Genomic DNA, 19913 nt, shown 5'->3' with positions numbered 1-19913 from the left:
TCAGGAGAAAGTATTGTTTTGTAAATTTGTTGAAATGTTTATGTTTGTTTATTACAAAATATTTTTAATGTTTATTGATAAAAAAGCGTTGTTTGTTTGGGGTTTTTTCCTACGTGACAGACCTTGGAGAGTGCTTTTTTTTTTCCTGTATCAACTTCTTTTTTCACTATTTGAAAGTTCTTACTCCCTAACACTTCAATAGAAATGAGGTATAGCCATCATTTGTATGAGTATTAATTAGTACGAATAATCGTATTTGAGATTAGTCCAGTCTCTAGAATTTATTTTAGTTTTGTACAGGGACAGAAAATCCCTTTCAAAACACCCACATTCTTAACCTGAATAGGAGCAAAAAGAATCGAGTGGTATGTCTGGCAGTCACAGAGTTCTGACTGACCAGAGAGAAGAAATGAAGTCTTGAGTGTATGTTAGTGCATTTTGACCTTGAGGTAAGACAGGTCTTTTATTTCTTATCTTCCTTCTTTGTTTGGTTAGTTGTGGTTTTGTTTGGTTTTTGAGGAGGTGGCAGGTATAGACCTTAGGGACTTAAACAGAGCTAGAACTCAAAATTCGACAAGTGATGGCTAATGCTACTTTTTTTTCTGTGTCAAGTTAAGTTTCTGTTGAAAGCTCTTTTGACTTTATCTAGTTGTCAGAAATCAGGACTAACAGTGAACAAGTTTTCTTTTTTTTTTTTTTTTTTTTAAAAAAAAAACAAAACTGTCACACCACACAGAGTTATGTTCTTAAAATGTCTTTGAACTCACATGTAAGTTTTCCCTTGGGTTTTATCAGAGAGGGATCTGTATTTTTCTGGTATGTTATGTATCATTGTCCTTACTAGAAATTATTTGAACAAAATAAAAATGACTGTTAGCAGCATAGGGACAATGGGCTAAATTGTAGCGTGGCTATATTAGCTATGCCTTGCTTTTTACAGTGAGCGTCTTTAGCTGTTACACAGTTTGAATTTCTGTTATAGCTTTGCTAAGGATTTGGCTGAAATAGAAAATGGTGTGGCTCTGTCTCTGGGATGGAATAAATACTATATGTGGTTATTTATTCCCTGGACATATGGCTGACAAGAATTTTCAGTTGTGTCTCAAAGCCATTAAACTATCAGAGTTTCAGATTTTTTAGAAGAGAGGAGTAATACAGTTAACTTTCATTTGTATTAGATAATGTCATTCATGATAATAGAGGAAAAAAGAGAATTTTCTTTGCTGATAGTTTCTCTTTTATGCTGTCACTAATACCACTATCATTAATAGTTCCTACATTTTCCATTACCTGTACAAACAGAAATATTGCTAGCTGGGTTTGCTGTTCAGTACAAATTTGCAGATCAAGGTAACTTGGTTTAATGTCTGCTCCCATGTAAGTTAGCTCATTCTTCTGTCTGTAGAATGCACTTCCTTCCTTCAAAATTACAGGAATGTGGGAGAAAAGGAGTTAATTAATTTTGATCTTGGTGAGTGATCTGATTTGTTAGCTAATTGCCTTAACCATTACATATGTAACAATACATAGTACAGTACATATAATTACATGTGATTACATATCATGTGTACCATGATAATGCTAAGTACTGATTTATAATAGAACCCGCTTTATAGTGCCCTGTTCAGATACAGTGAACGTTGTAGTTTGGCTTAAGTCTTTTAAGGATCTTTACCACTCCTTTAAAAGTAATGTGTTGGACTATAAACAGTACCAAAATCATCCTGGCCAGTTTTGTGTTTGTTTTGTTTTTTTAAATTTTCTTTTTGTTCTACCACCCCACCTCCACACCACCCAAAAAACTCAACCAAACAAACAAAAGGCAAAAAGCTGCTGAGCAGCTGCGATAGCCATTGTTTCTCTGGAAAAGCAGATGTTACAAGATTTCCAATATTGAGTCTGCTTTTAGGAGTATGTTTAAGATATCCAGAAATACTAAGAATACTAAGATGTAGCCAAATTCTCATGAACGCAGTGTGTGTTTTACTGATTACTTCTTTTGAGGTTAGACCCTGTGTAATCTCTTGTTCTCTCTCTCCCATTTCAAGAGTCTTCCCTGTATAATAAGCAGCTTCGTTGTCCTTGACTTCTTGAAAGGCAGCAGCTAAGGAACACTTCTTTCATTTGAGTATCTGCGTTGTTCTATCCACTCTGCAGTACATAATGTATTGGCTGTCTTGCAGAAGAAATAGGGGAATGTGGTTCTTACTGCAAACAGTGTAAAATTTATTATAAATACAACCCAATGGAGAAGAACTGTGAGGGACAGGGAATAAAGGGATATTAGCTATGGCAAAATTACATAGCTGCTGAAGCTGTTAGTGAGTGATTTCCTGTTTGCTTGTCATCTTAAAATTTTATTTTAAACCAGAGCTTGTATTACAGAGAAGTGAGAAAAGGATAGAAGAAGAAAACTTGTAATAAAATTAAAACCCAACAGGAAGGCTGGAAAACGAGATGCAGAGGACAGAAGAGGGAGGAGAGTATTGCTTATGCAACTACAGCAGGATTAGTTGTCATGAACGGCAGAGAGGAGAAAGGAACGAACCTTGAACTGAAGATCAGGAAGGGCAGACAAGTAGGGGAGGAAGGGAACAGTGACATGAAAACTAAGGAAAGCAAGAAAAAGAGTGAAATAATCTTTAAGGGAATGTAAAAGTTAGGAGATTATTTGTTTCGTGGTATGAATGGTAGTTTGAAATGGGCTGGTTTTATATAGTTGAGGGGAAAAATGTTGATTTAAGTGGCCTACTAAAATAATGAAAATTGTATACTTGCCGTTTATGGGACGCCCCATGTAGTGCTATCAAAATCCAGTTAGGCAGGTACAGCTATCATCTGTGTATAACCTGTGACTATTCCTCATTAATTGTACACCTCAGCAGAGCTCATTGAAAAACAACTACGTATATACTGGCTTTAAAGATTTTTCTCTTTATTTTTTTGCATTTATATAAAGAATTGGGTTATGGGTATATAGGTTATGTCACAAGAGGAACATGTGATACACACGATGTTGTAATTTTTTTCTTACATCACCGTCTGTATTTTGTAAGCTCATGAAATGTACTCTGAGAGGAGACAGAATTGGCACTTCATTAACTTCCTTTTATTTTGGTGTTCTGTGTTCCTGGATTATTGCTTTTTTGAGGCATTGTGGTGCACCAGTGGATGAAAAAGAAAGAAATGAGCAGTTATCTACCTGTACACTTTCTTTTCTTTTCTTTTCCACTTTTTCTTACTCCTCTTCAAACATCTCCAAAACATTTGTTGAACATAGCCATGTTGGTTTGTCCCAGTTGGTTTGTGTTTTGAAGGAATGCTCTGATGTCACACCAAGTTCCTAGAAGTGTGCAAATGTGATTTAAATTGCTTTATCTGGCTTTTAAAGTAATCACTTCCCTGCTTATCGATGTTATCCCCTCATAAACAATGCACACCCATTTCTTTTGAGGCTGCCCACTTGAAACATGCTTGTGTGGAAATTCAGGTGGCAAAACCTGTGAGCATTGCCTTAACTATTTGTGCCTGCTCTCTGTTGATTGGGAAGCTGAGAATTACTATGCACCAGAAAGCAGGTGTGAAGCTTCAGGAGGTGTAATTCATTCCTAGCCACAGAGCAAATGAGTTTCTCAGCTGGAAGCACTGAAATATGGAATCTCTATGCTTTTATTGCGCTTCACTTTTGATGCACACTGTTGCAATGAGACTTAAACTTCAGTAATCTAACAAGAAAAGAACATTTTTTTTTTGTGCCTACGCGTCCACCTGACCCCTTTCTCACACTCAAATCCTGCTATATTCATTTTCAGTTTATAGGTTACCTTTTTGTGGATGTTCGTTATCATGAAGCTGAAAATAAAATTTTGCAATTCCAAACTGTAAATCCTATGATACTTCAAAAAATACTTTTATAATAATGATTTATTATTGAGTTAAATGTATTTACTGTGGAGTGCATGTACTAATGGTGGGAGGAAAAGTGCAACATAATGCTTTGAAAGCTGCACATGACTCTGTATGTCAGCAGGACCCCTGTCACAATGGGATGCAGTGTGTACTCTTGGTGATGGCACAGTAGGCCTTTTAAATAAAATGGGCAGGTGTCATGCTAAAATAGCATTATTCATTAATAAATACACAAAGGGAATGTCACCGCTGATTTTGTGAAATGGTGGTGGAGGCCATTTCTGGCCCCAAGGCATAGAGTTTGTTATTCTTACCACGCAAGCAGCTTGTGTGCCCAAATGGAGGAGCTCTTGTGCATAAAAATAGATTAGTATCTTTTGTAAACAGTCCCTTCTAGGTATCGGGCAGCTCTTAGCTTTAGTCTTAGTTTTCATGACTATGTCAGACGCCTCTCCACCCAGCCCTAAATATCTCAATCTAAAGTCAGCCATTCTAGTTATGAAATCTCCTTTTGCGTATTGAAAGTAGGCTGTAATATCTGTTCTCTTAAGTAGACTGTACAGGCATTAAGCGTTTGTATTTATGTAGTTTTACGGAGTTCAGTGCAAACCATGCTGACATAGATGCTGCTGCTAGAGGTACCTTTCAGTCCCGAGATCCAGTGAGATCTGTTTTGCAGAAGCACTAAGTGGTGCCAGTTGCAAATCATATCATGGAGAAGTCTAATCTGATTATAAAAAGATGTCATGAAGTGCTTTCAAGTATTGGAGTACTGGGTGTTTGCTTTCTTGAGGAACCTGGAATCCTTAATGTTTTTGCTAGAGGAGGAAATTTAGTGAAGTCTTTATGCCATGGGGAAATCTTTTTCAATGTTACTTCTCCCAGAACGACTTTATTAGAAAAAATGAAATGTCTGTCATAGTTCTCTATGTTAAAGAAATAAGTGAGTTTACATAATCGCTGTCTGTCAGTACTCTAAACAAAGTAGCATATAGCAAGTATTTCTAGGTACGTCTCCAGAAAAAAGGAGTTTTATTTCTGAAAAAGACTATACCTAATTTTAGTGATGGCCTGTGTATCATGCGTTACTAAATTGATACATGAAAATAGAGGAGGGAAAAAAGCAGTATTTTTGATCTCTTGAATAAAGAAAGGAAAGCTTTGAGGTGTTCAAACACAGAACTTAAGTTTCTAAAATAAAAAACAAATGTGTCTTTGCTTTACCTGTTGATTGTAAAATACAGTCAGCACAGTTGATAGGCAAGCAATAGATCTGACTTAAAAATAACATGAAAGTTGTAACTGCCTAATGCTACAAGTTTGAGCAAAGCTATACTTTGTAGTACAGCAGTAATAAGAGAATTCTAAACAACAACAACAATTATTGTACACATTTCAATTTATCAACTTTGGAACAAAGATTGCAAAACAAGCTACCAGTGACACTTGATTATTTTACTTTCAGCTTTACTTTAAAAACACCTTGTTAAAGAGATGTTGATCTTAAAAGGCTCCACTTGTGTTTACCTTTTGATATATTGTGAAGATTCATTACCCAATCTGTAAAATAGCCTAGAGATCTTTAAAGTCTTTGACTTTAACATCATTGCTGACTTCAAACTAATTTGTAGTTAATGACTAATGGACTCAAGAGTCCTTTTTACAGTTTTTCACACTTGTAGATCACTGACATTATACAATAGTTGCGCTGCGTTCAGGAGTTTTGCTGAGTGTTGCCTTATTTTTGTCAGGATTTATGCTTGGACATGGGAAGCATATTGGTTTTGATCAGGCTTTTTTTGCTGTTATTTTGGTCATGTTAATGTTGTATGATCTGTGATAGTTATTAACTTGTGTGACTATTAGTCCACAGTGCTGAGAGAGCAACTGGAAGAAAACATAAGATCAATATGCAAATGAAATGTTAAAAGTTGTGCTTAACTGTTTGTTTCTTTACAGTTAACATCTAAAGCTATTCAGTTAACAGAGCTGTAAAGATGTAAACAGTGTGCATCATTTGAAAGTGCTGCTTTTATAATATTCTTAAACACAGACTTGAAAGTAGTTTTGTTTGGTCTTTTTAAAATGTGTTACATTCTTTTCTTCCCAACTGTTAGAAAAGGAATGTTAGGACTTCATTCCTAGATAATACTCAAAAGCTTAAGGTTTTTTTTATGGTCATAATCTTCATAAATGTTTTGTTGGCCAGAGCCTTCCAGGAAAAAAGAGAAACAGTATTCTGACAAACACTCTTCTGAAATAGGAAGTCCAGTGTTTGGTATCTGTTGTTCAGGGAAAAAAAAAAAAACCAAACTAAAAACAAACGACAACATATTTTGGCTTTGGTTTTATTTTTTTTAGGTCACTTTTAACAGCAAATACAAATTATCGTAAAATAAGTTCTTGTAATACTGCAAGGGAGCAAGGAGAACATCCTTTTCCTTTCTGAAATGTTTATATTTCACTGCATAAGAGTTGTATGGCATGTTTAGGCATTCTGGGCATGTCATGTTCTATTTAAAGGTACATGAGCCGGCTGGTTTTACAAGAGCTTGAAGAATTATATAATTTGCCAAGTTTTATAAGAGAAAATGGTGTGTCATGGTTTGAGCCTGCTGGTCTTCAATAGTGTTTCTTAAGCATTGTTCAATTTACTTTTTCTTACACACTGTAATACAGGCTGATATGTACTAATGCAGCAGTTCAAGAATTCCACAGATGCAGCACATAAAAAACATTTCATCAAAGGGCATAAAGCAGTTTTAGATGTATCAATGCTCATTTCACTTCTTCTAGCAGTATTTTCTCCGACATTTATATAGGAAAGCAAACTACTCCCTGTACTGATGATACTGCAACCCCTTGAGCTTGCATGGTTTTGTCTTTTCTTAAGAACAAATAAAGCCTTTGCAAAACAGTGTTAACCTTTGCTTCACTAGTGTCCCTGAGAAATTCCTTTGCAGTCATAATTCTGTATTTAATTTTGGGCATAAGGTTTAGTAATTTGAATATTAGAAACTCCTGCATAAATACTATGGTGTGAAGGTTGTATGTCCTTCAAGTTACTGTGTCTGTTAACACTTATTCAGAGTTTAAAGTGTTAAAATCTGAAAACTTGTGGTAAAGTTTAAAACAAAAGTTTTTTAAACAAACAGTAAAGTGTATGTGTATCCTGGAAATAAGCCCTGTTTTAAACTGTGGTTTAACTTCTTCTACAGAGCACACCTGCAACGTCGATACCAACAGTGCAAGTACAGGGCCAGCAGATCAATTTGCAGCCGCCTTCATACACTGCAGCAAGTCAGCATGCAGAGCAAATGAAAAAACCTGGACAGAACTTCATGTGTCTGTGGCAATCTTGTAAAAAGTAAATGGCTCCTTTATTTAACTACTTTTTACTAATATGTAACAGATGCTTGTATATAGAAGGTGATTTTAAAGTTCTATCCATTCTGTTTCCTTAAGTTATGTTATACTTTGTCAGTGGGGAAAAGAAAAAGTGAAAAAAAGTGTTGAGGAAGCTGAAGCTGAGATGGGGGAGTGCAAGACATTTAACTGCTCTCAGTTATACATCAGAGCATAACATGAGGAGTATGTGGCTTTCTTGTAATATATTGATTTTTCAGTAATAAAATATTGTCATGTAGTTAAGTTGAAAAGAAAAAAAAAATCCTAGCCCTGAAGCTCGTTCTCTGTGTTGCAAATAGTTAACTGTATTCCAGTTACAAATCGTGTCTCAATGTTTTCTTATGTTTTCAGCTTTTAATCTTTCTTGTGTTTCCAGTTTTGCAAGGGCAGGGTGTTGTACTTGTGTGTCTTGGTCAAAGTCTTATTTAAATTATGATTAATTTTAGTAATTATGACACCATTTGTGTGCCACAGGACTCCATTGTCACAAAAGGAAATAAAAATTAACTTAGCCTTAAGACTAGACAGCAATGATTAGATATTTTTTTTTGATTTGTCGTTGTGGTCCTTGGACGAGAGAGGAGTAAGCTAGCAGACCTTTGGATGTCGGCTTATAAAAACATAACCACCATAGTTACCAGTATATATGTCTTGACACTAATTTTTAAAATAGGTTTGTGAGTATGTTTAGTTTTCAATGAAGGGTGCGGATTGGTGAAACTAAGGTAGTTGTCAAATAGCCACTTTGAAAACAGTGAGAAAAATTGCGTACCATTTAGGATGGGCATGAAAAAGGGTGAGACAAAGCAAAGGGAGCCTAAAGACAAGCTTATTTGGCAGAAAGTTGATGTGTAGACATTCAGAAAATTGGGATGGAACAATGGAGAAGTTTGAATGTTTGCAACTGATGGTGAAAATGAGGCATTTGAACAGAATTAGAGGAATACTGAAGGACAGTTAATCTGTAGACCCCTGAAGCTGTGATTTTTTTCTTTCATTCCTTACAAGGAATAGGACTCTGACTGGTACTGTAGAGATCTGGTGCTTTTTAAATCATTGCCCTGTTTTCACCTTAAAAGTGCTTTTTTGTTTCTTAGGTAGGTGATACTTATCTATGCAAGAAATACATTAAAGTTTTACTTACTTTTTACTAATAATTATAACCATAGAGCCATACTCTACTGGCTGCACAATAAATGCATGAACTCCTGTGTTGGTACAAAAGTGGGCTGTACTGAGCTGGAAATGAAAAGTTGGGGGGGGGTTGAGCAGAAGCCTTGCCTATTTATACCATCTTGGAGAGTTTGCTGAACTACAGTTTTGAAGCATAAGTTAGTCACCAACTTTCTTCTATGTCTAAAGTTATGTAGGATGAGTTGTGTAGAGTTGAGGTGACACCTAACCATGGAACAAGCTGATACCACATGTGAACTAGGGTGTGAATATATCTTGGGGCAGGAGGAGAAACAATACTCTTATGATTGCCTTACACTATCGGGTTTTTTGTAATTATGTCTTAAAATCTTGTTCCAGTAAGTTTTCCAGAGGCTGAAGGGCTATGGGGCCCATATTTTACAAGTTGATCTCAATGTTTTATTTTCAAGATACTTCTGTTGCTTTACTTTCTCCTGTCATTACTTACTGATTTTTGTTCATGGTTAAATTTCATTATTTTCAGAAGCCTTCAGATTTTTGCACATGGGTTGTAATCCATGTGACACACAGCTCTTGTTCTTATGTTTTCTCTTGCTGTTAAAATACTTACTTCAGTCCCAGCCTAAAAACAGTTTAGATAAACATTATACTCGGCATTCTCTGCGGTAAAGAGAGAACCAAAATTTTAAGTTAGCATCTTACTCTAATGTGTATTGTTATTCATATTTCTTCAACAGCCTGATTAAAAACAGGAGTATCAAATCTCTTGTAGGCTTCCTGCTTCTAACAGACATAAAGAAAAAAAAGAAAAATCTGGACTTACCACCTGTTACTGTAACTGTTTTATTTCTAGCTCTCGGTTTTGGCTGTTTTTATTGAGTTGTTTAAACAGGAAACAAGATTCTTTTGAGTGGGTTGTTAGTCTAAGTGAACTTTGCCTCCACTGCTTGGTTTCATTCGTGATTGTGTAGCAATCCCCCCCAGCAAAATTCCCGCCCAGGTATTAAGCAGGCAGGTTCATCATAGTAGAATGACAAAACAGTGTTTCTTTCATGGTGTTCACAGTTAACCGGCAAGATATGACTGGAGACAAATTTGAAACAGTCATTTGCAGCTGTTTCTCTATGCGTGTTTTTTAGCTTAATTCTCACAACATCTTAGCATTGAGTTTGCCTTCCAGGATGTATTGCAGAAGGCAGTGAAAGCCTTAAAAAACATTTTATTTGGAATCAGAATAAATATGAATAAATAAAATAGTACGTTCTTTTCCTGCCTGCTAACCTGGCTGCTTCAGTCAGCAACATTCCAATGGTGTGGGTGCGGGTTCTGCTGGTTTGTTGTTTAGAGCTGAATTAGGAAACATTATACCAAGATTTTGAAATAAAATGCAGCAGATTTAGTGCTCCCTGAAGACCACAACCAGGTCAGGCCCAAATGTGCAAACAGTTTTAGTGATTGGCCTGTGGCAGATGTATTTGGGTTTAGTATCTGAAGTGGAAGTAATACTCTAAAAGGTGTCAGTCAGTGTGCTACTTTGCATTGAGGATGTAACAGAAAGTAGGTGTTTTCCTTTGAAGTTCAGCTGTCTGCAAGTACCACTAATTATATTCAGCTTAATTTAAAAGCTGCTATTTTGTTTCAAGGGTAGGCAGGAGATGTCTGCTCTTGAATTGCTGTGTGTTTAAAAAGTGAATTGGAAATGCGATTGAATCTCTGCTGCCTGTCAGGTCAGCTACTAGTTTAATGTTCTGTTCAGCAGCTGAACAAAATAATTTAGAAATTAAGTGGGAAACAAGAGTCTAGACTGAACTGACCATATTCTCAGTACTTAAGCTTTTTTTTAAAAAAAAGCTTATTTAGTTGTTTCTGTAAGGAAAAATGGTAGTAAATTTGAATCTTCTTAGATCAGTGATTGAAGTATAACACTGAATGTATTACACAGTGAATGAATCAACATAGCTGACATAGCTTTATTTTCATAAAGCCTTGCCATGTTGAATAGAATGTTTTAAACTACATTTTCGGTTTCACTTATGCCATGAAATTTGTCATCTGTGCCAGGAATTACTCATAAATATGTTTGTGTCAGGCTTAAGTTTACATACTGACTTCCCCTTTATTTTGGAAAGACATGTTTTTGTCCTCTGAAACATCAGCTTTGACTGTTGAGCCGATGTAGTTGTAAAACTTTTTTTTTTTTTTCTCCCCCATTTCCTACTACGGGCTTTCTGGAACAACAGCAACAGGCAGGTATTTCTCCTTCCCAGCTTCTCTTCAGTAAGAGCTGGCTGGTGTGGAAAGGATAAATGATTAAGAGAGTAGTATTTATTGCCTGTGCAGGTGATTACTGGATTACAGATGGTTATTGCAGTAGGATTTATTTTGTAACTAAGACTTGTCTCTGGGTGAAATTAGCTCTTTGACACCTTTATAGGTTCAGGTAACAGTGTCTGTACGCTTAGGCCTATGTATCGATTGCAACTATGTTTGCCTAGTGGATGCTATTGAAATGAGTAGTAGGACATGGAAGGAGATGGCTGGACCAAAGCACCTACTGATCCGCTATTCATATACTGAGAGCAGTGAACCTGTCCATAAATGACTGCTGGAGGTTTAAGATGTTGCTTCATCCCTGGCTGCTTGCTGAAGTCTCTGATGGGAGGTCATCTCCCTCTTGGCACTGTTCAGCCCAGTGAGTTCAGTCAAACACCTTAACACAAAGACTTTGCTGGTCAGCTGAAACTAATATACTGGCAATGTGAACCAGAGCGGCTGAGGTGGTTGCATGTGTCTCCTTCAGTAAGACTGCTGCGCCAGTGGCATCTGTCCAGCACGTGTGTGAAGACAGCTGGTGGTAATGACTTCCCAAATGGCAGCAACTAGGTTTCTAGACCTCTTCTGTCTGAGCCTTAAGTGGTTGTTGATGAGCTAGGTTAGTTGTATTGAAATAAATTCTGAGCAGCGAAGTCTTTTGTTTATTTTGGCTGGTTTTTCTCTGTTGAAGTAAGGGATGCAATTTGTAATGCTTGAGATATGTTTTAAGGTGTATCTAGACTAAAAAAACCCACCCAACTCTTTGAGTCATTCACTATTTTAATTTAATATTTTTTGAAATATAGTGATTTTCCATTACCATCTGATATATATAACAATAAATAAATAATTTTGACTATGTGACAGTTTGAAAATACAGATCTAAGGACTGTTGGTTCATTAGTATTTTGAGGTGGCATTCACAGTGAGTCGTAACTTTTCTACCACTTCTGAAATGGAAGAAAGCTCTTAGCAGGCTGAGCTCACTGTAAGGCATGTCACGTCTTTGCTTTTACCAAATAGAACATCCAGAAAAAGAGTATTACAGGGCCAGGCATAGGATAACTTCATCTTTTCTATTGATGCAGAAGCACTTAATTTGCTTTGGAGCTGTAAGCAGACAAAGTGCTTAGTTTGACGTTTTGAAAAGTAATTTTCATTCAGTGAAATACTGGAACAGTTGCCCAGAGAGGTGGTAGGTGCCCCATCCCTGGAACCATTCAAGGTCAAGTTGGATGAGGCTCTGAGTAACCTGATTGAGCTGAAGATGTCCCTGCACATTGCAGGGGGGGTTGGACGAGATATCTTTGGAAGTCCCTTCCAGCCAAAACTATTCTGTGACTCTAGGACGTAAAAATTGAGATTTAAATGAAGATGTTATAAAGGGTCACATAAGTGACGTTTTTTGACTTCTCTGTACATCAGGAAGTGATACCTAGCCATTTCCCCAATATTTAGAATTCAGGTGCTAAAGATCACTGATTTTAGATGGATCCCTTATTCCATCAGTTTTGGTAAGTGTGGGGTATTGAGAGCAAATAGGATGAATGGTGTGCATCTCTTTTTTCCCAGTTAGAGTTTTAAATGGGGTCTGAGCGTGACTGCCAGTAAAGAAGGAAAACAGGAAAAGGAATACACAGAGCTTGACTTTTTTAGTTGTTTATAGTATATTGCTGTATTTTGCTTATATTGCAGAGAATGGATTTGTTGGAATTAACATGCATTATTTCTTTGGTAAAGTAAAAACAGGAAAACAGAACCATGATAATTTCAGTCGGATTTGGCAAAATAATAATACAGTTTATTGGTAGCTCACTCGTAATATGTGTACATGCTTTTCCTTTTAAAATGTTATGACTTTTCACTTATCAATGCATGTCTTGTTTTAGAAAGTAAAAATGTTTAACCAGTATGGGTTTATGCTTCTGATATTTGCACTTTACCATCAACTGGGAAAAAACCCTTAAGCTCCCCTCCCCATCTTTTTGTAGGTGGTTTCAGACACCATCACAGGTTTTCTATCATGCAGCAACTGAACATGGAGGAAAAGATGTCTACCCAGGACAGTGCTTATGGGAGGGATGTGAACCTTTCCAGCGGCAGAGGTTTTCCTTCATTACCCATTTACAGGTGCAGATTTTCTTTCACATGTTACTTCAGAAAACAGTAGGTATTCCATGATAAAATTTCACACACCTTTCTCACTGTTGTTCTCTTTTCCCCAAACAGGATAAGCACTGTTCTAGAGATGCTTTACTTGCAGGATTAAAGCAAGATGAACCTGGACAAGCAGGAAATCAGAAGCCTCCCAATAAGTAAGAGACCTGAGCCTCATTAGCAATAGAGAAAATAAGAGAACTAGAAATTACTGGAATAATTTGTGTATTTGTAAATTGGCTTAAATAAGTGAAACTCTCCATCTGTAGAGTCTATAACAGTGATCAAATTTGAGGTCCGTTACAGTAAGATGAAATGGGGAAAAGAGGGAATAGATTCTCACGTGGGAGATGTGGTTACAGTTGCCATAAAAAGAACAGGTAATTCTTTAAGGTATGTGGGTCAAAACTCTGTGATGAACATTGTTCTCAGCATATTCTCCTGATTTTTACCCAACTGGACAGCATTTTGTAACTTCTGTTGTAACAGGAAAGTGCTTGTAATCCAAATGGAAAGTTATTTGTTGTGTACAGTTCAGCTGTTTCATGCAGCTGAAATGGATTGTCTTGTAACTCGCTGTATTCCTTCCAGTTTTGTAGTCTAAATTTGGGCTGATTGGTGCAGGGTCTCTTGTAACAAACTTTCTTTTAAACAATCAAACAAGATAAACAGCAGCACCTCTGAGTCTTCTAATTTTATGCTGCCACCTGGAATCAGCTTTGGCTTTCCTCTTCCCCAAAATTATTTCAGGCATCTGGAATTAATATTGGAGAGCACAAGTCTGTTGCTGTGGGGTTATGGGGATGGTTATGTTAATGTTGGAGTTATTCAGTGTTCAGTTACTTGTATAAATGTATTAAGACTAGGTCTTCGTTAGTAACTAACTGGAGTGTCTGTTGTAAGCTAAAGACATCGTCAGTGGTCCCAGGCAGGTTTTTGCAGTCTGTTCCGTGGCTAGTTAAATTACTACCAAGCTGCTGGAGGCAGCAGAGAAGCTGGATATGAAATCTGAGAAATCTGGTTTGGCAGTCCTTTTATTTTTTTAAGATAAACTTCTTCTTAACATACACTTATAATTGCTTTATGGTGCCTTCTTTCATTACGCTGAGCAACATTCAGACCTCTGAAAACCACAAAATGAGGAATGATGGTAATGTAGTTTAAATACGTGGTAAGTGGGAAGCATAGGGCTGATACCATGTACTAGCATGAGGTGATCCCAACTCTGCCTTTACAAAAATGTTCCATCACACAGATAACACATCCCATAGCTATGTGTCCTCACAGGCTGCTTTAAAATTGGCACAGGTACTCATATTAGAAAAAAAATTCACACATTCCCTCTTCTAAGGCAGAATTCCCTTATTAGATCACATTCAGAAAGTAGGGCTTTCTATGCTGAAATATTGAGACTATGATATCACAAGGTAGTAAGGATGTGATTTCGGAATACAAGTTGAAATAAGAGCAATCCACTACTCAAAGTAGGATGTTTTGACCCTGCCATCTGTTCTTCTTGTGGCTGTGCACTGCTTATAGTAAGAGAACTAGTTTTAGTTTTTGTCTGATTGTATGGTAAATCAATTCTGTTTTTAAAAAACTAATTATCAAAAAAGTGGGTTTGCCAGGTGAGTGGACTGTACACGCTTTAGTCAGTTGAACACCAGTATGAGAGGTGAGCTGCAACAAGATCAAAGGATGAGACCTTTCTCTTTCAGCACTCGCAACAGTTAATACACTGAGCTGTTTCATGAAATGATAGAGCTTCCTTGTCTGTTACTTTTACTCTCTTCTCTCATGATTCTGTTACTTCTTTTTTTTACCAAAGAAGAAATCAACGGGAGTATTTTGATTAAGCAGAATGTGTAACTCTGTGGCAGTGCTGTAAGATTATGTGGGTTATGTTTGCACAACTGAAAAGATCATCTAGCTACATGAGGAAAATGAGACTTGATAATTTGCTTTCCAGAATCAGTGACTTGTCAAATGAAACCCTAAGCTTGCTCCAACAGGTCACCTCAAGCTGGCTTACATGGTCGTGTCTGAAAGCTGATTTACAAGGTGTTGGCTTAATTTACTTTTTGTTGAGTCTCAGAAACTTGTCAGATATATCAGCATACCACTGATAGTCCATATGACTAAACTCTTGCATAAAGCTGAAAGAACTTAAAAAACTGGTGCTGAGATGAAGCATGTGTTAAGCTATCAAGTTTTAGGCATTAATTAGGCTAACTTTCCTGATTAATCCCTTGCCATTTAGTAAAACCACACCTGCCTCAGAGAGTGCAGACAGTGTTACTGGTGCTGGAAGTAAAATCTGTGGCACACAGTGTAACATACAAGAACCCATTCTCCTAATCATCGTTTCTGTCTATCATAACAACATACATACTTGAAAAAATCTGTAATGGCTCTTGCTGGAAGAAGGTGGACAAAGTTAAGCTGCATCACAGAGTTGGCTGTGTACCTCAGTTCTGTATTTCTTTGCTTTTAAGGTTATATTATATTAACTCTTCCTCTTCTGGTTTTCAGAGGTAGCTGAATATTACATTCTGGAAGCTCAGGTAGCAGTAGCAATTAACTGCTTGACTGTATTTGAATCTTTTTGGATTCATGTGAATTTTTTTCTTTGTTGCCACTGAAGCAAAGGTGGTAGCCTGAGCTACCAAAAATATTCTTCATGCACCGTGGGAGTGGGGCAGGAGATATCATTCATCTTGTCATTTGAAGTTATGGTTTGAAGTTAAGCTGATAATATAATTAAAGAAATTCAAGAAATCTAGATGTTTCTTGAGGGAGGTTGTTGCCCACAGGCACAAATCAGTCTGCCTGATGTCTCAGTAACTTCTATCAATTTTTTTTCCAAAATTAAGAAGAGAAGGCAATCTTTTCACATCTTCCTAATTTCTTGCAGTTATCCCTTTTCAGTATCTCTAGAATCAAGGCAGCAATACTTCAACTGGCTAAAATATAGTATGGTGGCTGTTGAAGAGAGACATTCAGAACAGCCTCCATTGATGAATCCATGTTCTTCTCAATATAAGGGAAACAAAAATGTTCCAGGAATTAAAATTGAAGATGATAATTCCTTTACTGTGGTACTCAGTCTCCTATAAACATATTTCATTGCCCAGCAGTTTCTTAATTTAGCCCCTGCCCTTCTCTCTTTCCTTTGTATAGGCTTTCAAACCCTTATTTCCATTCAGAGGAAGATGACAGTGTGATTATGAGCTACGTTTTTAGGGAGGAGTCTGTCTGTTATTACTTCTTAATTTTCTGTTTTGTGGTTTTAAACCACTCGTATGAACCTTTTTCTAATTTTTAACTAGGTTTCCATGTGTTAGAATTTCAGGTTATGAAGAAAGTCTCGCTGAAGAGAGAATTCAACTTTTTGTTCTTAAAATATTCACTTACAGTGAAAGATGCCTAAATAATACTCTCATGAGCTTTCATTTAAAAAAAAAAATGGAACATTTACATTTGATTTTATGCTACCCTTGTATGTAAGCACTACTTACACCCTAGTAGAACCTGATTAGAAGTGCTAAAAGACTTCGTAATAACATTGTTAAATATACCAAAGTGCATTGATACTTTTCACCATCGATAGTGCAAAACTATCTTTTGAGATGCATCGTAAGTCTTATTACATGAAGATGCATATGTATATATTCTAAACTCTAATCGTATGAGTTAATTTCAAAGTTTTATATGAAATACAGCTTTGACTTCAGTGTTAATACTGAAAATGGAAAATTTTCTTCTGCTATGTTTGTTATTTGTACCAGCTTTATGAAATACGCTACTGAATTTATTAATCTGTCTGAAGGCTGCAGATAATTGGTTTTACAAATGTTTGATCTCATTTAACAATTAGATATTTTATGTCTTAGTTCATAACTTAAATCATGTTACTTTTATATTACTCCTCACTAACCGCAGTTAATAGGTATCTTATACTGTCTTAGTGTTTAATGGTCCCTATGAGCTGTATAAAGTTTTAAGTAGCTATATTTTAAGGACGTTCTGTGGCCAAATCTCAGATGACATTTGCATAGATGCTATCACAGTTCCTGTGAAAGCCTGTCATTTCAAATAGCCACTTCCTGAAGCGTACCTATGTCATTAGTGCAATATATTACTTTTCCCTCACAAATGTCATGGGTGATGAGCAGTACTTCTTCAAGAGAAGTGTTTTTTCACATTAAATAAAGCCTATGGCTCTTTGGAAAGCTTTGCAATAAGGTTTATCTCTGTGGAAACAAAAGGCTAATCATATACCAGCACCAAGTATTAAAGGATCTTCGTGTGTCTGTTCAGATAGGTTAAAGAATTGTAAAATAAATTTTCAGAGTTGTTAATCTTGTAGAAAGTGGTGCAAAGCTTATTTTTATTAATTCTGTCTTTATTAATGTAGGCAGCCAGCTGCAGGGGGTACTGCCTCTACTCCCAGAGCACAGAAGGCCATTGTGAATCATCCGAGTGCTGCCCTAATGGCATTAAGGAGGGGATCAAGAAACCTTGTCTTCAGAGATTTCACAGTTAGTATTGACTCAAGTATTGGATAGTAATTGTTGCCTGCTACTACAGGGCTTTTACTTTTTTTCTCTCTTTATTTTTGTAGGATGAAAAAGAGGGACCAATAACTAAACACATCCGATTAACAGCTGCCTTAATATTAAAAAATATTGGTAAATATTCAGAATGTGGTCGCAGGTAAGCATTGTATAATTCTTCTGATACCAGTGGGCATTGCTGTTTCAGTTATTTTAAGTACCAAACAATAGGCAGGTTTAACCTGTCCTTTAAAAAAAATAAGTGTATTGACTACAGTTTCTCTATCAGTTCTGTACTGTTTAGTTCCCTACATAAATGCTCACCATCATCTTACCTGTGACAGTATTTGTGATCCAGCCTTTTGAAATGTGTCTGGTGAATTTGACAGGTTAATGTTTTGGAGACAGATGAGAAAGACTTTGCTGTGAGTCTGTCCCTTTTCCTCCTGAAGGCAGTACTGCGTGACTCCGAAAATTAATTCTTCTGCCAGCAGCTTCCCATTGGCAGTACCCTTTTGCCTCAGTGTGAGAAAAGGGCAAACGAGCTCTTAGGAACATTTTCTTAGGCTGTGGAGTGACACACAGTTGCGTTCCGTACTTGCTGTGTCTCTGTTGCTTTCCCCTCCAAACTCGGATTGACTCTCATAAATGACTCTGTCAGGTTTCCTCGCGCTTGTAGAAGATCCTTCAGGAATCAAATAGACCAATACTGACTTGTGGTACTAAGTAGGAAATTTTCTTTATGATGCAGAAGGAGTAGTTGTTACTTACTGTGACAGTAGTTACTACACATGCTGCTTCTGCTTTTTCCAAGAACTTACAAGCTGAGTGTTTTCTTGGTTTTGTTTTGCATTATTTCAGCTTCATCATAGCGGATGTAATAATTTTTAATAAGAATCTATTAATTTTGTCTCTTTCTTAAAGATCTGTCAATAGGGAGGAATTTCATAGTTGTAGTTCTAAACAAAAGTTCCGATACTGGTTATAGAAACCCTCCTGCTGTCTTCAGCTACCTAACTAGGGGTTGTAGTGAAGACAGAGACAGACTTCTTGGAGAGCCTGGTGGAAAGATGAGGGGAAATGAGCAGAGGTTGCAGCAAGGGAAATTCCGATCAGGTATCATGGGGGGTGGGAAATAAATATGAAAATATCTCTCTCTCTCTCTCTCTCTCTATATATATATATATATATATATATATATATCTATCTCACAAGAGTTGATTGAACATGGTAACAGACTCCCTAAAGGGGCTGTGCAGTCTCTATCCTCTCAGATATTCAAAGGCCAACTTGATATTTGTGAGCAGAGTGATCTCACTAAGGACTTGGACCACGTAACTTCCAGAGGTTCCTTTGTAACCTTAATTAGTCCATGATTTCCGTATTCTCAGATGTAAGAAATCTGTTGAAGTTTAGATCTTTAAAGTATTAACTAAGTATTTTTATAGCACTTTTCTAATGATTCATTCTGAATATTCTTGCCTTTTTCAGTGTTAAAAACCCACAAAAAGTTCCATTAAGTCAAACATGGAACAAGTTTGATAGTAACTTTACTGTTACTTTACTGCATCCTTGGCTGTTTTCCCCTGCCCGCTCCATGTAAATATGTATTGCGTACACATCACAGAAATAGTGTTCCACATGTTGATAAAGTGTTGGTGGGATTTTCAGTGCTATAGTATACCCTTCTTCTGTGCAGGTGTTGGTGTTACTTGTGGGCCTCGATAGCCTGAACTTAGTTTTTGCCGTCTTAAGTGCTCAGTTTCTCTCAAAAGATGCAAACAAGTAGATACCGAACAAAAGAAGGCTGTCTCCTCTGAAAGCTTTGCCTCAAATTCACTTTTTTTTAAATTGAAGAACAGGGTTGAAGATTATTTTTGAAGCGTGTGTGTTGCGGCTTGTCCTGAGAATTGACTGATTGCCTTAATAATTTGTGCCACAACTGTCATTATCATGAGGGATGGTGCCGTCTCTGAGGCAGGGTCTTCAGTTCTGATGGTCTGCTGGGGAACTGGGAATCCTTACTGGAGTGACTTGGTAATTGTGGGCAGAAGCTTTCTTAGTTACTCGACCCGCATTTGCCCGAGTCTCTCATGATTAGTTATATCCACACTTCAGTTATTTTTACTTTAACCCAGTAAGCTCAGGTACTGCTAGCAGCGTAGCCAGCAGTGCCAAACCTGCTTCAGTATTGACCTGATTTCTTGTGTGGTTCAGTTTCGTTCTGAACTCCTTGCTCTGCCGGCTACACCAGTAGCAGTGACTGTTAATTTGGAGCTGGTCCTGGCAGACTGGGGAAGTTGTTCGTCTGAGGTGATAACGGTTTTATTTCATTTGTGCACATCTCTCATTCCTTTCTCCCCACCCCCATTTATATTGCAGGACTTTGAACCCTCGTAGTGTGTAAGAGCTGCT

General features: G+C 37.0%; 1 protein-coding gene across 2 annotated transcripts in view; it reads left to right on the top strand.

The window, feature by feature from the left end:
* Nucleotides 1–19913, top strand: part of ARID2 (AT-rich interaction domain 2) — a 105724-nt gene that overhangs the window by 84043 nt on the left and 1768 nt on the right. For both annotated transcript variants that reach the window (XM_056341232.1, XM_056341233.1), the window contains 5 exons: nt 7128–7276; nt 12777–12915; nt 13015–13100; nt 17360–17483; nt 17567–17658. In XM_056341232.1, the coding sequence (XP_056197207.1) occupies nt 7128–7276; nt 12777–12915; nt 13015–13100; nt 17360–17483; nt 17567–17658 (590 nt within the window). The remainder of the gene's footprint in view (nt 1–7127; nt 7277–12776; nt 12916–13014; nt 13101–17359; nt 17484–17566; nt 17659–19913) is intronic.

The sequence above is a fragment of the Falco biarmicus genome, chromosome 5 (genome assembly GCF_023638135.1).
Source record: "Falco biarmicus isolate bFalBia1 chromosome 5, bFalBia1.pri, whole genome shotgun sequence".
NCBI classification, from domain to species: Eukaryota; Metazoa; Chordata; class Aves; order Falconiformes; family Falconidae; genus Falco; species Falco biarmicus.
This window is presented reverse-complemented; position numbering and strand designations above follow the sequence as displayed.